The sequence below is a fragment of the Mirounga angustirostris genome, unplaced genomic scaffold (genome assembly GCF_029215605.1).
Source record: "Mirounga angustirostris isolate CCGP_5_RB_7025 unplaced genomic scaffold, mMirAng1.0.hap1 SCAF_4, whole genome shotgun sequence".
Classification (NCBI taxonomy): domain Eukaryota; kingdom Metazoa; phylum Chordata; class Mammalia; order Carnivora; family Phocidae; genus Mirounga; species Mirounga angustirostris.
This window is the reverse complement of record NW_026991712.1, coordinates 170,278,139-170,299,608: the sequence shown is the minus strand read 5'-3', so window position 1 is coordinate 170,299,608 and position 21,470 is coordinate 170,278,139. Positions and strand designations below refer to the sequence as shown.

General features: G+C 49.0%; 2 protein-coding genes across 11 annotated transcripts in view; both read left to right on the top strand.

The window, feature by feature from the left end:
- ARID1A (AT-rich interaction domain 1A) overlaps positions 1-5,330 on the top strand; it is a 69,378-nt gene extending 64,048 nt beyond the window's left edge. For all 6 annotated transcript variants that reach the window (XM_064589711.1, XM_045898364.3, XM_045898365.3 and 3 more), the window contains 2 exons: positions 285-415; positions 2,229-5,330. In XM_064589711.1, coding sequence (XP_064445781.1) covers positions 285-415; positions 2,229-3,959 — 1,862 coding nt within the window. In that variant the 3' untranslated portion in view covers positions 3,960-5,330. The remainder of the gene's footprint in view (positions 1-284; positions 416-2,228) is intronic.
- Positions 5,331-11,264: 5,934 nt separating this feature from the next.
- On the top strand, positions 11,265-21,358 carry PIGV (phosphatidylinositol glycan anchor biosynthesis class V). 5 transcript variants are annotated; one of them, XM_064589710.1, is made up of 5 exons: positions 11,265-11,617; positions 13,204-13,298; positions 15,113-15,247; positions 18,098-19,219; positions 20,544-21,358. In XM_064589710.1, the coding sequence occupies exons 3-5, from the start codon at positions 15,170-15,172 to the stop codon at positions 20,823-20,825; spliced, it is 1,482 nt and encodes a 493-aa protein (XP_064445780.1). In that variant the 5' UTR covers positions 11,265-11,617; positions 13,204-13,298; positions 15,113-15,169; the 3' UTR covers positions 20,826-21,358. The 5 variants fall into 5 exon arrangements, with proteins under 5 accessions (XP_064445780.1, XP_045754316.2, XP_045754317.2 ...); XM_045898360.3 differs by lacking the exon at positions 11,265-11,617 and adding an exon at positions 12,133-12,194; XM_045898361.3 differs by lacking the exon at positions 11,265-11,617 and adding an exon at positions 12,201-12,529.
- Positions 21,359-21,470: the final 112 nt, after the last annotated feature.

Genomic DNA, 21,470 nt, shown 5'->3' with positions numbered 1-21,470 from the left:
CTCCATCCTAATATTCCGGATGGGATAAGATCTTGGTCCAGTGTTGTCTAAAATAGAGCCAAAGAACTTTGGATAAGGAAAACAGCTGATTTCAGGCTTTACCAAAAGAAGCGCCATGCAGTGATGTCCTAAGAGAGCCTAGAAGCAGATGTGTGTCCTCTCCTAGATAGGAACTGCCTCCTGCCATGTGTTATCTTCAGAGTAGCCTGACTGATGGGCCAGCCCTGGGGGAGCATCTGGCCAACCTGGGCTTGGGAGATGGGCGACATGGAGGTTTATTTCAGGAACCCCGGAGGCATGGCGGGTAATGATGTCCCTCAAGTCTGGGCTGCTGGCAGAGAGCACATGGGCATTAGACACCATTAACATCCTGCTGTATGATGACAACAGCATCATGACCTTCAACCTCAGTCAGGTGAGTACAGGTGCCTGGAAAGATTGGAAGGATGGGAGGGCCTGGGATCTTGAAGCAGACCGCACGAAGTGACACAGGGAATTAAGCCATCCCTGGCCAGCATGGTCTCCCCTCTCTCGCTCACTCTCTGGTATCTTCTGTGCCAGTACTTTGCCACTGGCCGTGGGCCCAGAACACTGAGAACAATAATAATTTGTGTAAGGTATCAGGATTGACTTCAAAGGGAATTTGGGAGAAACTTTTTGGTATTGGTAAGAAATGCAAAAAAAAAAAAAAAAAGGAAGAAATGCAGATTCTGTTGGTGTGAGTGAAGACACCCAACTTTCAAGACTACCAAGAAAAACCTGTGGTCTTTATTAGTGAGCACGGCAGGTTCTTCTTCTCTGTCTTCATGCACTGTGAATATAGGAGGTCTTTATTGATCCCGTGTTCCTAAGGTATAGAAGGGGAAGTGAAGTCTGCTTGTGGGTGGTGGTGGTGGTGGTATTTTAATTATGTTCTTGCAGAGGTGATTCTCCCGATCCTCTCTCCACAAGACGTGCACCTTGAGTCTTCCCAATAGCTAGGAAGAGTTTCTGCTGCACCATCCCACTCTTTCTTTTGATCATCCTTAGCGTACCTACCAACCTATCTATCAAGGAGCTGACTAGAGGGAATTGTTAAGAGTTAACCATTTCGTGTGTCATCACTTTGTGCTAGGTCCTTCATATGTTCTTTCATATCATCTTCACAACAGCCTTCTGAGACACATGTGGCCTCCTAGAGAAGAGTAAATAGGCTCAGAGTCTTATCTTTGCCCAAGTTCACACAGCTGTCAGCAGTCTTTCTGATTCCAGAGCCCAACTTTATGTCCATTATATAAAATTGCCCCCCATGAGAAGGAAAAGGAACAGATATTGATTGAGCAATTTCCATATGCCAGGCATTTGGTATATTCCATTTAGACCTCAGAACAGTCGGTGTCAAGTGTAGGAATTTCCATTGTGTTCAGCGGAAAGATAGAAGTAGTATAGGTTAGAGAGTTTAAATCACATGGCTAGTTCCTAGAAAAGCTAGAATGCAAACCTAGATCTTTCTAGTTCTAAAGCCCTTATTTTTTCCATTCTGCTTTATTCTCTTTGGCCAGAGATTAATCTGACTGGAGATTAGTGTTTTCTTCTAGAGGTAAATGACCTATACAGGATCCAAGCTGGAACTTGGGTCTACCTAGCACCAGCTTAGACCGATGTTTGGAGGACCGAAGCCTCATCCCACTCATTATGTTGCATGATTGACTCATGGAGGTCCAGCCTCCTGGAATGTTGGGGAGCTAGGAGAAGAGAGCAGGTCAATATCTCTCCACACTGCTTTCCCTTTCTCAGCTCGTGTTGAAGGGATCATCCCACCATGCCTAGCCTTGGGCTATACTTGGCAGTGGAATATAGAGAGTGTCTTAAGAGGGACAGTATCAATGCCCAGCAGGTAGGAAACTGGGCCTGGTGAAGAAAAGCAGGAATTGGCTGGGAAGAGGAGGCCAAGAGGTGAGGTGCAGAGCTGTCGGTCAGCATGTCCGTCCTGCTGGAGGCAGGTTACGTGGAGGTAGGCTGAGCAGAAGGAAGAACTGTATGCTGGGCATAGCAAAGATTGAATGACTTACTCTGTGGAGAGCCTTTGGTAAAGGAGCAACTCTGTCTCTCCTGGGGATACAGATGTCTGACCTCCAAGGAAAGGAGGGGAGATTAGGTAGAAGACTGTGGGAGGCTTCTCAGATCAAGGATTCTCTCCTTTGGCCCACTTTTCTTCCTTCATTTATTTCCTGTTTTTCTCTCTTTAGCTCCCAGGTTTGCTAGAGCTCCTTGTGGAATATTTCCGACGTTGCCTGATCGAGATCTTTGGCATTTTAAAGGAGTATGAGGTGGGTGACCCAGGACAGAGAACACTACTGGACCCTGGGAGATTCAGCAAGGCGTCTAGTCCAGCCCCCATGGAGGGGGAGGAAGAGGAAGACCTTCTAGGTCCTAAACTAGAGGAGGAAGAAGAAGAGGAAGTAGTGGAAAATGACGAGGAGATGGCCTTCTCGGGCAAGGACAAGGCAGCCTCAGAGAGTAGTGAGGAGAAACTGATTAGTAAGTTTGACAAGCTTCCAGTAAAGATTGTGCAGAAGAATGACCCGTTTGTGGTGGACTGCTCAGATAAGCTTGGGCGCGTGCAGGAGTTTGACAGTGGCCTGCTGCACTGGCGGATTGGTGGGGGGGACACCACTGAGCATATCCAGACCCACTTTGAGAGCAAGACAGAGCTGCTGCCGACCCGGCCTCATGTGCCCTGCCCACCAGTCACCCGGAAACATGTCACAGCAGCAGAGGGTACTCCAGGGACAACAGAACAGGAGGGCCCCCCGCCTGATGGCCCTCCGGAGAAACGGATCACAGCCACAATGGATGACATGTTGTCCACCCGGTCTAGCACGTTGACCGAGGAGGGAGCTAAGAATGCAGAGGCCACCAAGGAGAGCAGCAAGTTTCCATTCGGCATCAGCCCGGCACAGAGCCACCGGAACATCAAGATCCTAGAGGACGAACCCCACAGTAAAGACGAGACCCCACTGTGTACCCTTCTGGACTGGCAGGATTCCCTCGCTAAGCGCTGCGTCTGTGTCTCCAATACCATCCGAAGCCTGTCGTTTGTGCCCGGCAACGACTTTGAGATGTCCAAACACCCGGGGCTGCTGCTGATCCTGGGCAAGCTGATCCTCCTGCACCACAAGCACCCAGAGCGGAAGCAGGCACCACTGACTTACGAGAAGGAGGAGGAGCAGGACCAAGGGGTGAGCTGCAACAAAGTGGAGTGGTGGTGGGACTGCTTGGAGATGCTCCGGGAAAACACCTTGGTCACGCTCGCCAACATCTCGGGGCAGTTGGACCTCTCCCCGTACCCTGAGAGCATTTGCCTGCCTGTCCTGGACGGACTCCTACACTGGGCAGTCTGCCCTTCCGCTGAAGCCCAGGACCCCTTCTCCACCCTGGGCCCCAACGCCGTCCTCTCCCCCCAGAGACTGGTCTTGGAAACCCTCAGCAAACTCAGCATCCAGGACAACAATGTGGACCTGATCCTGGCCACGCCCCCCTTCAGCCGCCTGGAGAAGTTGTATAGCACCATGGTGCGCTTCCTCAGTGACCGAAAGAACCCGGTGTGCCGGGAGATGGCCGTGGTTCTGCTGGCCAACCTGGCGCAGGGCGACAGCCTGGCAGCCCGCGCCATCGCCGTGCAGAAGGGCAGCATCGGCAACCTCCTCGGCTTCCTGGAGGACAGCCTTGCTGCCACCCAGTTCCAGCAGAGCCAGGCCAGCCTGCTCCACATGCAGAACCCGCCCTTCGAGCCAACTAGTGTGGACATGATGCGGCGGGCTGCCCGCGCGCTGCTGGCCCTGGCCAAGGTGGACGAGAACCACTCGGAGTTCACGCTGTACGAGTCACGGCTGTTGGACATCTCGGTATCACCGTTGATGAACTCATTGGTTTCACAAGTCATTTGTGATGTACTGTTTTTGATTGGCCAGTCATGACAGCCGTGGGACACCTCCCTCCCTGTGTGTGTGTGCGTGTGTGGAGAACTTAGAAACTGACTGTTGCCCTTTATTTATGCAAAACCACCTCAGAATCCAGTTTACCCTGTGCTGTCCAGCTTCTCCCTTGGGTAAAAAGTCTCTCCTGTTTCTCTTTCCTCCTCCCCTCCCGCCCCGCCCCCCCCCCGCCCACCTCACACCTTTCTGTTCCTTGTCCTCACCTTACCCCCCTCAGGACCCCACCCTATTTGAAAAGACAAAGCTCTGCCTACATAGAAGACTTTTTTATTTTAACCAAAGTTACTGTCGTTTACAGTGAGTTTGGGGAAAAAATAAATAAATAAAATAAAATAAAAATGGCTTTCCCGGCCCTTGCATCAACGGGATGCCACATTTCATAACTGTTTTTAATGGTAAAAAAAAAAAAAGGAAAAAAATACAAAAAAAAAAACCTCTGAAGGACAAAAAAGGTGACTGCTGAACTGTGTGTGGTTTATTGTTGTACATTCACAATCTTGCAGGAGCCGAGAAGTTCGCAGTTGTGGACAGACCCTGTTCACTGGAGAGGCCTGTGCAGTAGAGTGTAGACCCTTTCATGTACTGTACTGTACACCTGATACTGTAAACATACTGTAATAATAATGTCTCACATGGAAACAAGAGAAAACGCTGGGTCAGCAGCAAGCTGTAGTTTTTAAAAATGTTTTTAGTTAAATGTTGAGGAGAAAAAAAAAAAAGGCTTTTCCCCCAAAGTATCATGTGTGAACCTACAACACCCTGACCTCTTTCTCTCCTCCTTGATTGTATGAATAACCCTGAGATCACCTCTTAGAACTGGTTTTAACCTTTAGCTGCAGCGGCTGCGCTGCCACGTGTGTATATATATGACGTTGTACATTGCACATACCCTTGGATCCCCACAGTTTGGTCCCCCTCCCAGCCGCCCCTTTATAGTATGACGAGTTAACAAGTTGGTGACCTGCACAAAGCGAGACACAGCTATTTAATCTCTTGCCAGACGTCGCCCCTCTTGGCACGACGCTGTACAGGTCTCTGTAAAAAGTCCTTGCTGTCTCAGCAGCCAATCAACTTATAGTTTATTTTTTTCTGGGTTTTTGTTTTGTTTTGTTTTCTTTCTAATCGAGGTGTGAAAAAGTTCTAGGTTCAGTTGAAGTTCCTGATGAAGAAACACAATTGAGATTTTTTCAGTGATAAAATCTGCATATTTGTATTTCAAACAATGTAGCTAAAACTTGATGTAAATTCCTCCTTTTTTCCTTTTTTGGCTTAATGAATATCATTTATTCAGTATGAAATCTTTATACTATATGTTCCACGTGTTAAGAATAAATGTACATTAAATCTTGGTAAGACGTTTGTGAGGCTTTTTACTGTTTTCACACGATTTAACAACCTGACCTTTTGGGGGGGGCGGGGGTTGCTGGTCCTGTTCTTGGAAATCTCCCTTGGTGTGCCCTCTTCCCTGAATGGTGGCATCCTGGGCCCTGTCATTTCTGTACCATATTCCGCTCTACCTTCCACAGTGTAAGTAAATTTAAGAAAGCCTCTGCGATGATTTCACCTGCAAGAGGAAGTTCTCGGCATAAAAGGCTGTTAGCCTCTTGAAATAAAATGGGTGTAAATAGCCAAAGAAATTTTGATGATAGTCTAGAAAAAAAAAATTTTTTTTACATAGTTGGCTTAAGGGAGGATATCTGCTTTTCTAAGAAAAGAAATTTTTTAAAGATTTATTTATTTGACAGAGACACAGCAAGAGAGGGAACACAAGCAGGGGGAGGGGGAGAGGGAGAAGCAGGCTTCCCGCTGAGCAGGGTGCCCGATGCGGGGTTCCATCCCAGGACCCCAGAACCATGACCTAAGCCGAAGGCAGACGCTTAACGACTGAGCCACCCAGGCGCCCCTTTTCTAAGAAATTTTTAACAGTAAGACAAGCATTTATCTCAAGGCAGCCTCCACCTTAACTGTGTGGAAGATTAATTTGAACACTCCCGAGCTAAAATGCCCTATCTTCCCCTAGAAACCTGCTTCTCCCATCCTTTCCCCAGGAAACAACAATTCCATTGCTTGGCAAAACAAAACAAAAAACTACTTTCGTTTCCACATCCAGTCTGTTTGCCTTCTCCAAAAAAGAACCCTCAGCCGGGCCACTACCACTGTAGTTCAAGACACTATCCTATCATTCTTAAATTCTTGAAATACCCTCCTTGTTTCTGCTTTGCCTGGTTGAACCTATTCTTGACATTAGCAACCAGAACACTCCCTTTAAAACCTAAGATCAAAATCCTTCAGTCTTCTCACTCGGAGTAAAGTCCAGATCCTTATAAATGACCTGCGAGACCCTTGGTCGTCTGGCTTGCTGTTAGATTTCTGGGCCCCCTTTCTCTTCCCCATTGCTCACTCCCCCACAAAGGAATGTTTCCACCTTAGGGATTTCGTATCTACCGTCCCCTCTGTCCAGAATACTCTTCGACCAGATAACTCTGTGACTGAAGTCCTCTTCTTCGGGTCTTCGCTCAAATACTGTGTCGGTGAACCTTCCCTAGCCACCTTATTTAAAATAGCAGTCTCTGCCCCCCTGCCTTATTTCCCTCTCTGCCTTATTCTTCTTTGTAGCCCTTGTTACGTCCGGCCTGTTGTACGGTTGCCCTTTGAACGGTGTGGAGGCCAGGGCTGCCAACACCCTGCCTGGGCAAAAATACTTTTTTTTTTTTCTTCAAATTTTACAAACGTTGCTTTTATTTATTTTTACTTTTTGTTTTTTAAGTAATCTTTACCCCCAACGTGGGGCGTGAAGTCATGACCCTGAGATCAAGAGTCACATCCTCTACTGACTGAGCCAGCCAGGCACCCCCCAGAAATACATGTATAACTTTTGACTCCCCCAAAACCTACACTAATAGCCTACTGTTGACCGGAAGCCTTACTGATACATAAACAGTAGATCAACACCTATTTTGTATGTTATCTGTATTATATGCAGTATGCCTACAGTCAAGTAAGGAAGAGGGAAAAAATGTTAGGAAAATCATAAGGAAGAGAGAATACATTTATAGTACTGCACTGTATCAAAAAAAAATCTGTTTAAGTGGACCTGTGCAGTTCAAACCCTCTGTTGTTCAAGGGTCAACCGTATATTTTACTCACCTGTCGTCTCCCACTAGAATGTAAGCTCTCTGAGGGCATTATTATTTTGGTCACTGCTACATCCGGGTCCTAGGACACAGGGTGACCACTTAAGGAGTTGTTGAATGAAACTGTAGATGTTGGCCAGATGCAGTTACTTTTGTGAGGCGAATGTTGCCATATACAGCGTCTCTGTTCATCTCCTTCCTTGGGGAAACAGCGGAGAGACCAGAAGCAGTAGCGGAGAAAACGCCATTGTTGTGGACACTCGAAACCTCAGTTTCCTAGTGCGTACCTACTTGTGTACCAGACGTGGCCCATCAAGTAATCAATCCTGCAAGGATTGTGCCTGCAAGTCAGTATTCTGGCTCCCATTTTACAGCTGAGGAAAGCGGTTTGAGCACACCCACCCCCAGGGTTCTTGGCATAGCCTGTGCAGATTCTTAGTTGTGTGGAACAGAAGGAAGAGAGGGAAAGAGGTAAACCTGAGAAAGTTTAAAATAGGGTCGAGTGGCAGGAAAGAATGTCCAAGTGGGGTCCCACAGCTGCGGCCCTCCTCCCCGGGGCAGAGGACCCCAGGAGTAACTGAAGCTAGCTGCGGAGCTCAGCAGGCAAGATTTGTTTTTGTCGTACTCAGCATAAGGTAACAATTGTCCCAAGAATTTCAACCAAGTGTTCATCGAGCTAAGTGTGCTTGTTAATATTTGGGTCAGGGACAGGAACGAATAATCAGTATTCCTCTATTGATTGAGGGGGAGGGAGGTAGAGACAATGGCTCACCTTCGTCAACGGAGATGCCTTCCTAGGACTCTTCTGGAAAAAAAAACGACACGGGAAACTTTTCATATCTATATTTTGGTGAGCTGTGTTGCTAATGGCTATGTTTTGTACCGGGCCTCTTGAACTCCATTTTCTAGTGTAGAAAGTGCATTTCTGGGCTATGTGTGGAGCATTACCTAGGAGTTTGGTTTCCTGGGTTCCTTTCATCTGCTCCCCTGCAATGCAGGGGGAGCCTAGCCTGGTCTCCAGTTTCCGACTGGAGTTACCACAGGCTGAGAGAACTGCTAGCCACTGAGCTGTGAGTAATTTGCTTTTGAGAAGTAAATAGAACCTCGCCAGTAGAGAACCCAGGGGTGTGGCCAGTAGTTCTTTTCCCAGGCTCCTCCTCCCCGCCCCCCCCCCCCCCAAATGACCTTAACCTTCTTTCATAGCTGGAGAGCTGCCAAGTCTGGCCTAAACAATGCTCTCAACCTCATTGGCTCTTTTGCCTTGTAGCCACTGCCACCCCCAAGTGGCTAAGGCCCTTCCCACTAGGCCGCAGTCGGGTCAAGGTTTTCTAAGTACTGAAAGGCAAACACCGAACGAAGGGTGAAAAATATTTAGTGTCTGCGGCCTCTAAAGGATCAGTGTTTGGCTCCTGCAATTGAGAGGCAGGGTGGGGTGTCCCGCGGTGGATGGACACCTTCAAATGATACAACAGAGGCCAAATGGGGGGCGCCTGGGTGGCTCAGTTGGTTAAGCAACTGCCTTCAGCTCAGGTCACGATCCTGGAGTCCCGGGATCGAGTCCCGCATCGGGCTCCCTGCTCGGCGGGGAGTCTGCTTCTCCCTCTGACCCTCCCCCCTCTCATGCTCTCTCTATCTCATTCTCTCTCTCAAATAAATAAATAAAATCTTTAAAAAAAAAAAAAAACAGAGGCCAAACGGAATGTCCAAAACCTGACTGGTGCCACCCCCGATTTCAGGACGGACGTGAATGTCACCCAGCATCCTTGGAAACTGCCAGTGAGTGCCCACAGAGACAAGATGGAGTGTAAAGTTCTGCCTGTCATCACAGGCATTAGCCCCTGCCTGCTAAGTTGGCAGTAACAGAATCAGGAGCCAATGTGGTCACTTTTGTCCCATAACGGCGTGGCCTCAAAGCCAAGATGAGGGTCAGCTATTCCATCATTCCCATAGGGCTGGGGCCATGGAAAGTCTAGTGTCTGAAACTGAATTACTGAGAATGCACACACTGGTCTGTTCCTCTGCCCGGTCTGCAGCCAAAGCCACCTTTGGATACGGTACCTGGAGCCAAGCAAGGTGCTACAGAAAGAAACGAGTTGTCAGGTTGCTCCAGCATGGTGAATGCTCCATGAGAACTACCGAACTTCCTTCTTCACACCTCCAGTGGGAACATCGCTCTTCCCCCCTTGTTGGAATTCAGGGAATTACAACAGCCCGTCTTCAGTGAGCACTTTGGGCCAAGCGCTATAGAATCCATGAGGTAGATATTACTGTCATCTCCATGAGGACAAGGACTGCGTCCGTCTTGTTCAGTGCTACATCCTCATCCCCTGTCACAGGGTAGGCACTCCTATTTTGTGGAGTAAGATGGGAATTTAGTAGAGGAAAGAGTAGATAGGAGCTGTTAAGACGCGGTGTGCACTATGCAGGGTTCTTGGCATAGCCTGTGCAGATTCTTAGTTGTGTGGAACAAAAGGAAGAGAGGGAAAGAGGTAAACCTGAGAAAGTTTAAAATAGTGTCGAGTGGCAGGAAAGAAAAACCAGCCTGGAGATCTGAATTCAAGTCTCGCCTTAGCCACCAGCTATGTAACTTCAGGCTAGCCACTTCCCTTTTCTGAGCCTCGTTCCCACATCCATAAAATAGAGGTATCAGGGCCAACAAACTGATTTATCAACCAAATCTTTACTGAGTACACACAATGTGCAAAGCACTGTTCTAAGTAGTGGTAATACTTTGGTGAACGTGGCCCCTGCTCTCACAAGCTTATATTCCAAAAGAGGGGAACAGACAATGAAAGCAGTAAAATTCATAGACAGGACAATCAGGTGGTGATAGGTGCTATGGAGATAACAGAACAGGGTGATGGGATAGTACAGGGTGCTGGATGTGGCTGGGTAGTGGGAAAAAGCCTCTCTGAGGAGGCCACCTTTCAGCTGAGACCTGAAGGTAGTGGGCTGGCCAAAGGGTGGTCGGGCAGTGAGGCATTTCAAGCAGGGGAAGCAGCGAGAACAGAGCCAGGCAAGTTCAAGAAACAGAAATGCTGTAACTCTCTTACCTTCTAGGATTCTAGAAACAGTGATGCATTGCTTGTATTGTTTAGGTCAGAAATTTGTATTATGAAATCATTTGTTGGTGGTATGGGATATTTGCTTCTTAATGGAAGTGACCGGGTGGTATAGAGTCGTTCTGGAGCCCTTGGATATGTCTGTCTGCCTGGCTCTCCCACCGTGCTGGTTGCTCAGCTGGCTCCCTGTGTAGATGCAGGCTCCATTTTAGCTGCAGACTCTAAAAGCAGACTGGAGAGAGCTGCCTCCTCAATTACTTGCCCGCAGTCTTGGAGGCCTTTCTAGAACCCCCTCCCATCCCACCTAGTCTTCCTCCATTCTGACAAGCCAGGGCTTTGAGAGCACAAGGTTCAGCTTTCTTGTTTTCCTGTCAGAGCAGGAGCCAGAAAATGAAACAGGAAACAGAGCGGAAGAGGAGGGGGGTGGGTAGCAGAGAAGGAAAGGAAGGAGAAATTGCTGGAAAGTAGAGCTGAAGATCTGGACAAAGTTCTACCTCTAATGGGTGACAGTTGAGCTGTTAGGAAACATTCTGACTTGTCACAAGAGACCCCTGTCCTTTTTACATACAGATTTTTGAGGGAATTTGGTGTGGATGGAGGAAACCTTAAGAATGCATGTCTTTTTCCCTTGTGAATTCACAAAGCAAGTACAGTTCATTGCTCGGTTTTGTCTTTGCAAACAGAGTGCTGCTGGGAGCCTCATGGACTTCTAGAGATTCAAGCCACAACTTCAGGCCCCAGTCACGAGTGTGCACCACAGCTTTGCCAATTCACTGACAGGCTTCTGGAGCTGAGAGTAAGTGTGTGTCACTGAAAAAACTGGGGAAGAGTCTTCTCCATTTTTGTTCCCTTCTCCAACTCAGGACTAACATGTGATTGCTACTTTATCCACCTTACACACAACAGTATCTTGGGCAGCTTAGGTGTCAGAGCCTGAAATGAGTTAGAATTTAAAAGTGCAGAGCCTGGCCCCCACAGAACTGATGTAGGCTAGTCTTCTTTGCCTGGAGAGATAGCACCATCCCTTTGTTCCCACCCACACTAGTAGCTGTGGCAGAAGATAAACCCCTCCCTGTCCAGGTCTGTGGCCAGAGGCTAACCCAGACCCCAGCTCCGTTTAGAGGGCCGATAACTGAAACCACAGGCGGCTTTGGAATCCTGAGAAACAAGAAATCCACCAACGGAGAAGGATTTATTATCTATTTCCTTGAAGGAGGGTGCAAAGTTGTTCTAACAGTTTCCGTTACAGGGGTACCCACTGGCCGCTCCTCCCTAACAGCCGGTTTTGTTGAGTTAGCTGCTGCTGCTGCTTCTTTTTTGGCCCCACTTCCCACGAGAGCAACTGCTTGAATGAGGAAGAAGAGTCCTGGGGGGCCTTCTCGGCACCGTCCTCATCAGCCACCTGAGGTGGAGCTGAGGATCGAAGTCGGACACGAGGTTCCCGGTATCTGGAGGAGGGGAAAGGCAGGGGGATCCCCCACTTTGCTCACACCCAGGACTCCGGGCGCCACTGCTAGCCACAGAAACCCCAAGGCTCCCCTTTCTCTTCAGAGACCATCTATTGTGTGCCAGGCCCTGTGCTGAGCGGTTGATGCCTCAGAGCAGGGAAAGTGCGGCTCTGGCTTCTGCGAAGAGGCCGCGGGGCGACTCCCAACTCCGAGAGCCTCCTCCGCATACACACATCGGGAACTCAGTGGACGTTTGCGGGATGCAACCCGGGCGAGAGCGCCAACTCTGCCACAGCAGCACGGATGGGCTAACTGAAGGCAGGGAGGGGACCTGAGGCGCGCGAAGCGCCAAAGGGAACTCTTCAGGTGTCACCAAGGCGGGAAGGTGCCAAGGCGGAGGGCACGGAGTCTTGGGGCTACGCCGTCCCCGCCCCGCGCGCGCCCGGAGTCAACATGGCCGCCGCGGAGGGGGGCGGGGCACCTCCGAGTCCGGGCAGGAGGGGGGCGGGGCCGCCTCGGCGGAGCCGGTGCGCAGGCGCGGGCCGCTCGGGGTCCCCGGATGGAGGAGCTGAGGTTCGGGCCCCGCCTGGGAGGTCGAGACGGGCCGGCGCTGTGGACCCGGCGCCAGCTCCGGAGCCTTGGAGTTTTCGGGGGGAGGGAGGTCGTCAAACGGAGGCCGAGGGAAATGAGGCGAAGGCCGCCGAGAACCGGGGAGCCCCGCCCCTCCGCCATAGCGGCCTCCCGGTGCCGCCACTTCCTTTACAGCCTCCGGCCCTCCCCTGCCTTCCGGCCATAGGCCGGGTCGGGCCGGGCCCCGCCGGCCGCCTCGGGAGTAACCCCTGCGCCGTGGCCCCTTTGGGGAGAGGAGGTGCCCACGGCCCGTTTGGGACTGTGTCCGAAAGGAAAGGGTTAGAATGGGCTTCGGACTCGGCTGGGGTGGCAGAAGGCGGTCCCTGGCTCGCGACAGCCAGCAGCGCCTCTGGCCCCGAGGACCCTGGGTCACGGAGACTTCCCCACTCTGCAGAGGACGCTGTCTTACTCCAAGGGTCCAGGGCTCCAATTCAGGCTTCCCCAGAGTCTCAGCTAGGGCCCTCCCTTTCCTAAGCATACCCAGTAAGAGCATGCGCTGTCTTTGGACAAGTATTGGGCTAGGAGTTGGGAGTCCTGGGTTGTTACCCTGGCTCTGAAAGAGCACATCCCCTTTGGCCCTGTTGAGGGCCGGTGGGAAGACCATGAGGTTCCAGAAGGGTAAAAGATGACATTCTCTTTAAATACAGCCTAGGGTGTGTCACTTGACCCCAATGAGCCTCAGTTTCCACATCCATAAAATGGCGATGGTAATTATACTGGCCTCACAGGGTCTAATGAGATCTCGGATGTAAAAACCATGGAGATTTTTATTACTCACCACTCTGGGCATATTTATCTCACGGGAAAATAGAGTAAAACTAGTTGCTCTAAGTGTCCTGCCATTTCAAGAGTCTGTGATTTCGCAAAGGCGTTATTGGGAAGTGAGGTCTTCAACTAGCCGAGAGGGACAACTCACTGGCTTTATTTTATTTTTACTTGGTTTACCTGTAAGCTAAGTGTAGGTTACAAGTCTCCTGTGGTCGCTGGGGCTAGAGCTTGACTCTGGAGAGAGGAAAGGAAGAATGGAAGCCCGGTGAAGAGGCAGAGGTGGGTTAAGTGCTTTTCTGTCCCCAACATTTCTTCTGCATGTGGGTGGGAAGTGAAGGGGAAAAGTGAATTCACCCTAGGCTAGAGAATCAGGGGCCGTGTGAGGTTGGCCATACTTGTTTCTGCAATTCCTCTCGATTCCGCGAGTCAGATGCTGGAAATGTTGGGTGGATTCACAAACTACCGCGGCTCTCTGGGGTTTTCAAAAGCTTGCCTTTGAACTGAATTTTGATGAGCAAACCGGTGTGGCGTTGACGGCCCCTCCCTTCCTCCGGGCCTCCTGGTGATGGAGTGAGCAGCAGGCGCCCCCTTGTGCTGAGGAAGGTGTACTGTTGCTATTGGCCAATCTTGCTCCCTTGCTGGAGAAACTGTATTTTCCTGTGGCTTCTGTGACTTAGGTCTTGATCTTAACATGAGATATGGTGGGAGGAATACTTATAGCAGTGATTTTATATCCCGAGCCAGTGAACTGGTGATGCCATATCTTTTTCTTGCCACTTCTGCTCAGTGAGAACACGGGCTTGAAATGCCTGTCTGTAATGCCAGGCCCTGCAGGGTTGGGAGCAAGATAGACAAAGCCCCTGCCCTCAAAAGCAACTTAAATAAACAACAGCCGTAAAGACGACGAAGCAGAGTGCGATGAGAGCATATCAAATAGTCTAGTGAGCATCAGAGAAGAATTTCAGAAACAAATGATACCTAAAGGTTTGGTAGATATTAGATAAGAAAGTCTTCAGCCCTCCCTCTTAATTTCTCAGTTGAAATGTTTTTTCCTTTAGGGATAGTTGACCCCAAATCAGTGAACTGCCTCTGGTGCTCTTACCCCCACTTCTGATTTCCCAGACTGGTATTTGAATGTTCTTTAGGAGCCATTGCTACTTCTTTTAGCCCAAGAGTTGTGTTAAAAAAAAAGCCTTAAAGTTCATTCCTTGCCTCAGAATGGCAGTTGTTTATACATTGCTGCCATTCCAACAAAGAGATGGGGAAATAACAGTTTTCTCCATCCCTAGTAGTCAACTCTGTCTTCCCCCTCAGTTTGTTTTAGCAATGTGAGCTGGCTGAAGTCCTGCTGAGTGGTGGTTTTCTTTTCCTTCTCCACTTAATTTAACAGACCAGCTGAACACACATCAGAGAGCTAGGCTAGAGTGTGTAGTCATTATGGTCTTCCAGTTGAGTTCTCTGCCCCACTTTTGGGACTCTGGTTTGGGATCTAGTTTATTATTCTGGGCAAGAGGAAAAGGGCACACACCGAATAATAGCAACCACAACATGGATTTAGTGGTACTTCTTCACACTTCCGTCCACTTCACCATCATGACAATTTTGTGAGAGAAAATAGTCTTAAAAAAAAAAAAAACAGTCTGATCCCATTTTATACCTAAAGAACTGAGCCTCAGAAGGACTGAATGAGAACTTGTGAGTGACAGAGTCAGGACTTGAACCCAGGTCTTTAGTTCCTGCACAGGGGTACCCAACAGGCTTTTGAAGATTTTCTGTGAGCCTAGCTTCCAACTTCATGCCTGTCCGTGCAGAATAGTGCTTTAATACAGTGCTTCAAAGTGACACCAAGTGATAAAATAAAAAAAAATAAAAAAATAAAAAGTGACACCAAGTGGTCCCATCTGCCTTCAAGATGCTTTTCTCTCATCTGGGCAGTTAGGCAGTTAAGTTTGCCATGTAATGCTGAAGGGGGAGTCTCCTGTGAAGAATGCTTTCAAGAATTTACTTTTGTGGAAAAAAATATATATAATAATAATAACAATATTTACTTTTGGCCCATGTGTGATGTTTCCTCCTTGGGTTTTGGAGTTTAGAAGCCTGAGGGAGCTCAGTCCAGGCAGCAACACCCCTGAATTCCCGGTGGTGAGAGGATGTGGCCCCTGGACCCGTCCAGGAAAGAGGTGCTGAGGTTTGCAGTCAGCTGCCGTGTCCTGACTCTGGTGCTGCAGGTCAGTCTCTGATCTTTTGTCCTGAACATGCTGTTGCCACATGACTGGGCTAGGCACTAAGAATCGTCCCCATATTCTTTCTGCCTCCCAGGTGTGCCCTCCCATGTGGTTGGAACACCTACACCTGATAACCAAAAGGTGGGCAGCACTCTTAGAAATGGTCTATGGTTTTTTTTTTTAGTAAACTCCATGCCCAGCGTGGAGCTCGAACTTCACGACCCCAAGATCAAGAGTCGCGTGCTCTACCAACTGAGCCAGCCAGGCGCCCAGAAATGGTCTATTAATCCCTTGTTTTACACACGAAGCAGCAGAGGCCCAGAAAGGTTCAATGGCTTCCCTAAAGTCACACAGCAAGTTAGAGAAGGGCCAGAATCAGACCCCAGCCTTCCTAACTCTTGAGCTAGTGGTCTTTCCAATGGACCGTGAGGTTCTGTAACCAGAGATGCCTTTAGGGCACGACAGCCCAAGGCATTGCCCTGGGTCCCCTTACCAGGCGACGGAGCACGGAGTCAGTCAGTTGAGTGTATTTGGTTAGTCAGCAGTGTCCCCAGCTCTTTCCCCAGGTGTCTCCCCTTGCTGCCTCACCCACCACAACCCTCAGAATGCATTTGCACTTTTGCAGCTTCCTTTCCCCTCCAAGCCTCCTCTTGATACATATTTTAATCAAATTTCCCATATATATGAATTCTGTCTGATGCCTAGCACAGTGCCCAGTGCTTAGTATGTTCTCAGTATGTGTTGGTGTTGAATGTGGGTCAACAGTCTAGTGGTGTTATATTAGCATAATTACGTGTGCTCTTGTTTCCACAAATGCCATTTTCTCAGGGTTCTCTTTTTCCTTTCTGGAAACCTCCTTTCTCCCTTCCTGCACGATGAGGCATAGCAGCCTCTGCTGGGCCCCAGGTTTAGTTAAAAGTAGCTTCAGCTTGGAGACTAGGGCTGTTATCTGTTACTGTCATTCCTTTCCCATTCGTTTTCACTGTTTAAAGTGGCCTGATAAAGAAACTGACCAAAAAGAGAAAGAGCCTTAAGAATGGGCTTATACCCCGGTTGTGGGGCTGGGGAAACTGACCCAATGATGGCTTAGAACAGTATCAGATGAGTGATTGGCAGGCCCCTGGGGGCAGGATTGTGAACTGGCATCTGGGATAGGGAAGCAAGACTAATTCAGATAGTGATTTGGAAATGAGTATGTCTCCTCTCCTCATACCCAGGATTGTGTTAAGTGCCTGCTCTGTTCCAAGAACTGTGCTAGGTGGTGAGAAGGAAAAGTCACGGTCTCTTTTCCTTTGAGTAGCTGACAATCTAACGATGCAAAAAGACATTTAATGATAATGCTATTTCATTATCCCTCTCTCTCCCCCACCCTTCTTCCAGCTTTAAAGCTCATGCCATCAGATGATCTCCCCAGTTACCCTTCACTGTTGCTGTCATCTCTGTTAGTGACAGCTCATTCCTCTTCACTCCTTAAAGGTTTTAGCCCCTGATTCACTGTTGCGCTTTCCAGCACTCCTGTTGATCTCTTGGTGGTTTCAGTATTAATAAAGCTGATACAACTAACCACTATCTCCTATCTTTCCAGCTCACTCCCTCTAGTACCCCAGTTCTAACGGCTCTTCCACCCACTCAGGACCTATAATCCACCAATCCTCCCACCGTTTCACTGTGCCTCACCCACCTTCTGGCTTCCGCACCCCTTCTTACCCAGCTAGATTCCATGATCCACCAGGCTCACACACACAACTTGCTTGCTCCCTGCTCCCCGGCTTGGTCACAGGACGGAAGCCCAGCCACGGTTCAGTTTCGTTCTCTCTCTACTTCTGCATCGTGCCCAGAGAGAAACACACAGCTGTATTGACTGGTCTCTTTCTCTTCAAGATCTTTGGCCCAAGTGAGTCTTTAGTGCTACCTGGTGATCTTACTGCCCTGGCCCATTCACCCTGCCATTCTCTGAAATTGTTCTGCACATCAGAATCACTGGGGGAGCTTAAAAAACAAAACAAAACTCAATGCCCAGGCTGTATCCCATACCAGTGAAATCATTAATCCTGGGGGAGGGACCCAGACATCTAGACATCAGTATTTTTGAAACTCCCTGGGTGATTCCAGTGCACAGCCTATTTTGAGAACTAGGGGTCATAGATGACTTATTTTACATGTTTATCTTTTTATTCAAGCCCCTAACACCTTTTCCCCAACTTGTTTCCCTGAGCGAAAACTCAGAAAACTAGGTCCAATCAGAAGTGCCCTTGTGCATGCTCCCCCCACATCCATATCCCATGCCTACGTCTGCACCTCTGTGCCTTCACTACTGAGGCAGTAAAGTAACCTATACATTTCTAAATCCAGCGGTCACTTTTCAGTCCCCATCTTCCTTGACCTAGTAGCAGAATTGACCACTCCCTTGCTTCACCTGGTTCTAAGACACCCTGCTCTCCTGGTTTTCCTCATACCTCAATGACTGTTCCCTCTATCTTCATTCTGGATCCTCAGTCTCCTTCAAGCCTCTAAATGTTGACGCATCCAGGGCCAAATCCTCAGATCTCTTTTCTCTAGCCCTGCTTCATCCCTCCCCAGGTGATCTCATTCAGTCTCATGCCTTTAAATACCTTCTGTGCACTTATGACATCTGAATTTATGTCTCCAGCCCTGATCACTCTCCCGACCCTCAGACTCCTATGTCTCACTGCCTTGTTGACCTCTGCCCTGGAATATGTAACTCAAACTTAACTAGGCTAGAACTGAACTCCTAATTGTCCTCCAACAAGTCTGTTCTTCCTCATTTTATTAAATGGTAATTCTTTCCTTCCAGTTGCTCAACCAAAATCCTAGTTCTCCTTCATCCCACAGGCTCTCTTCAATGCCATCATCCCTGATCATCGTGCAGAAGCCTTCTCTCCTCCTCGCCTCGCCCCCTCAGGCTCTGTGGACCAACTTGTGGAAGGTCTCCTGGGTGGCCTGTCTCACTGGGATGCCGAACACTTCCTGTTCATTGCCGAGCATGGCTATCTGTATGAGCACAACTTTGCCTTCTTCCCTGGCTTCCCCCTGGCTCTCTTGGTGGGAGCCGAACTGCTGAGGCCCCTGCAGGCATTACTGAACCTACGGAGTCGCCTGTTAATCTCAGTAGCGTTGCTCAATTCCTTGTTCTCCATGCTGGCCGCTGTCGCACTTCACGACCTGGGCTGTCTGGTTTTGCGCTGTCCCCGCCAGGCCTTTTATGGAGCCCTGCTCTTCTGCCTCAGCCCCGCCAATGTCTTTCTGGCAGCTGGTTACTCAGAAGCTTTGTTTGCCCTCCTGACATTCAGCGCCATGGGGCAGCTGGAAAGGGGCCGAAGCTGGACTAGTGGACTCCTCTTTGCCCTTGCCACTGGTGTACGCTCCAATGGGCTGGTCAACATTGGCTTTCTCGTGTATTCTCAGTGCCAAGGCTTTCTGTCCTCTCTCATGGTGCTGAATCCTCTGAGACCACTCTTGAAGCTGATGGGCTCTGTGTTCCTGTCTGTGTTCACGCTTGGCCTTCCCTTTGCCCTCTTTCAGTATTATGCCTATACCCAGTTCTGTCTGTCAGGCTCAGCGCGCCCCATCCCTGAGCCCTTGCTGAAGTTAGCTGTGGACAAGGGCTACCGGATTGTGGAGGGAAATGAGCCACCTTGGTGCTCCTGGGAACTTCCCCTAATATATAGCTATATCCAGGATATCTACTGGAATGTTGGCTTTTTGAGATACTATGAGCTCAAGCAGGTGCCCAATTTCTTACTGGCTGCGCCAGTGGCTATACTGGTTGCCTGGGCAACATGGACATATGTGACCACCCACCCTTGGCTCTGCCTTACACTTGGGATGCACAGGAGCAAGAAGAGCAAGACCCTAGAGAAAGCTGACCCTGGATTCCTCGGCCCTCGGGTGTTTGTGTACCTGGTCCACGCTGCAGTGCTGTTGCTGTTTGGCAGTCTGTGCATGCATGTTCAGGTGAGGTGGGTTCCTGACTGCGGTAAGGGTGTGAATACAGGCAAAACCCCTTGGCCAGGGTCGAGGAACACTGCTAGCTTCTCCCGTTTGAGTGACCTGTACCTAATTTATTCATTCACCAACTATTTGGGGGCTTTCTTTGTCCAGACCCTGGGTCAGACCACTGAGGAACGGAACATGAGTGAGGCAAGATTGCTGCCCTGGTGGGTCTCTTGGTAGAAATGGGGAGACAGACACTTAAGAGATAAACTTCTGGTACAGTGGGATGGAAGAGGAATTGCTGTTTTGAGATAAAGTATTGTGGAAACCCGGAGGAAAAAGTAGCTAATGGACTGAAGGATTTGAGGAGGGTGTCCTATTAAGGCTGGGTCCTAAAGAGTAAGAAGGAATTGCATTTAAGAAGCAGAGGAAGAGTATTCTGGGCAAATGAAGGGTGCGTGCAGAGACACGAGAGTCGTGGAAGGACCTGAAGTGACTGAGATGAAGGAGTTAAAGCACAAGAGGAGAGCGCGGGTCCTTCCCGACTGTACGGTTACCCTGAGAGTCTACTTGGATGGTGACTTGAGGCACTCTCAGCTCTGGCAGGTGCCCAGTCTTTAGAGGAGATCCCTTGTGTAATGTTTGGGGTGGGAAGCCTTTGATACTTTCCATTTTTTTCATTCCTGGCTACGACCCTAGTTCCCACATAACCCCGAGGAAGTTGTTTCCTCCACGCTGGCCACTCCTTAACAGCTTCTGCCTCTGGGAGGCGCATACTGGCTGTTTGTAAAGTTCTCTGGGCTGTGTGAATAAGAGGCCCAGGGGAAACAGAAAGTAGCATTCTGTGTTTGTAGGTGGATTAACTAGTAGAGCGAGTGCCAGCACAGCTTCGAAAGGGAGGGAGGCCATGTGGAGGCTTGGCTCTGAATTCCCCTAGGAGGGAAAATGTTGAACCACAGGATCCCCTGCCCTGTTTCCCTCTGTTTTGCTATCCCCAGGGGATGAGGGAACCCCTTCAGGTTCCCAAAGCCCCGTGTCACAGCCTAACGGTTAGAGTCCAGGCCCTGGGCTCAAATTGGACCCCGTAGTTTTTAGTATTGATTGGCCCATTACTGTGGTAATTAGTCTGTAGCTCTGCTTATTTGTAACATTGAGGTCACCTGGCTGGTGTCACAGCTCTTTATAAGGCAGATCCTAAGTTCTGCTGAATCTTTTATCCAGAACAACACATTTCTAGTCATGGGGCGGTAGTTGACCCAGCAGCAGGGAAGCCCCGGGCTGGTCCACTGTGAAGCAGTGATATTCCAATAAATGTGTGGGTTTTTCCCCCTCTTATGATTTCCAGGTTCTCACCAGGTTTCTGGGTTCCTCCACTCCTATTGTGTACTGGTTTCCAGCTTACTTGCTTCAGAATCAAGAGCCACTGCTGAGATCCCTAGAGACTGTGCCTTGGAAGCCCCTTGCAGGGGACTCCCTACCAGGACAAAAGATCCCCAGAAATTCTATCATGGGACTTGTATACAACTGGAAAACCTATTCTCTAGTCACACGATGCATTCTGGGCTACTTCCTGTCTTACTGGCTCCTGGGACTGCTCCTACATTGCAACTTCCTACCTTGGACATGACCTGGAGTCTCAGGGGTCTGGAAGTACAGATAGACACTGGGACTGTCTGTGCTGCCCTGAGACCCTTGCTCTGTCCTTTAGGAACCTCCAGTCTCTCTGAAGGTTGGTCAGGAATGGGAGAAGCGTGAGCCACTGGAAAGCCCCATCTGGTCCTGGCTATGGCAAATTTTAGATTAGTACCTATTTTCTCTGTAAGTGAAGAAATCTTCCTCTCCAAGTCTAAAGTACAGTTGCATTTGTCTCGTCAACCAAGCGTAGAAGAGACAGTTGTAAACTTAAATGTAAAGTATTTAAATGTCAATGTCAATGTAAGTATTTCAATGTCAGTTTCATCAAAGGCTCTAGCTGACAGGCTGGTAATAGTCCACACATGATGGTGGAGGCCTGAACAGTGTACTGGCAGTAAGTAAAGGAGGACCATCTTTTTTAAATGGGAGATTGTTTCTGTTTATTTTCATGATTTGTTCATTTATTTATATGAAAAATCTTACAAAGATACACACAAATTAAACAACTTTTGGTTATGCATGCAATGATTTATTTATTTATTTATTTGTTTGTTTGTTTGTTTGTTTGTTTGTTTGTAGGCTTCACGGTGGGCAGGACTTGAACTCAGGACCCTGAGATCAAGACCTGAACTGAGAT

Excerpts from the sequence above, each read along its gene's own strand:
- PIGV (XM_064589710.1), top strand. The coding sequence starts at position 15,170 with ATGTGGCCCCTGGACCCGTCCAGGAAAGAGGTGCTGAGGTTTGCAGTC. Across the intron at positions 15,248-18,097 it reads TCCTGACTCTGGTGCTGCAG|GCTCTCTTCAATGCCATCAT; the intron begins GTCAGTCTCTGA and ends TTCATCCCACAG. Across the intron at positions 19,220-20,543 it reads GTCTGTGCATGCATGTTCAG|GTTCTCACCAGGTTTCTGGG; the intron begins GTGAGGTGGGTT and ends TATGATTTCCAG.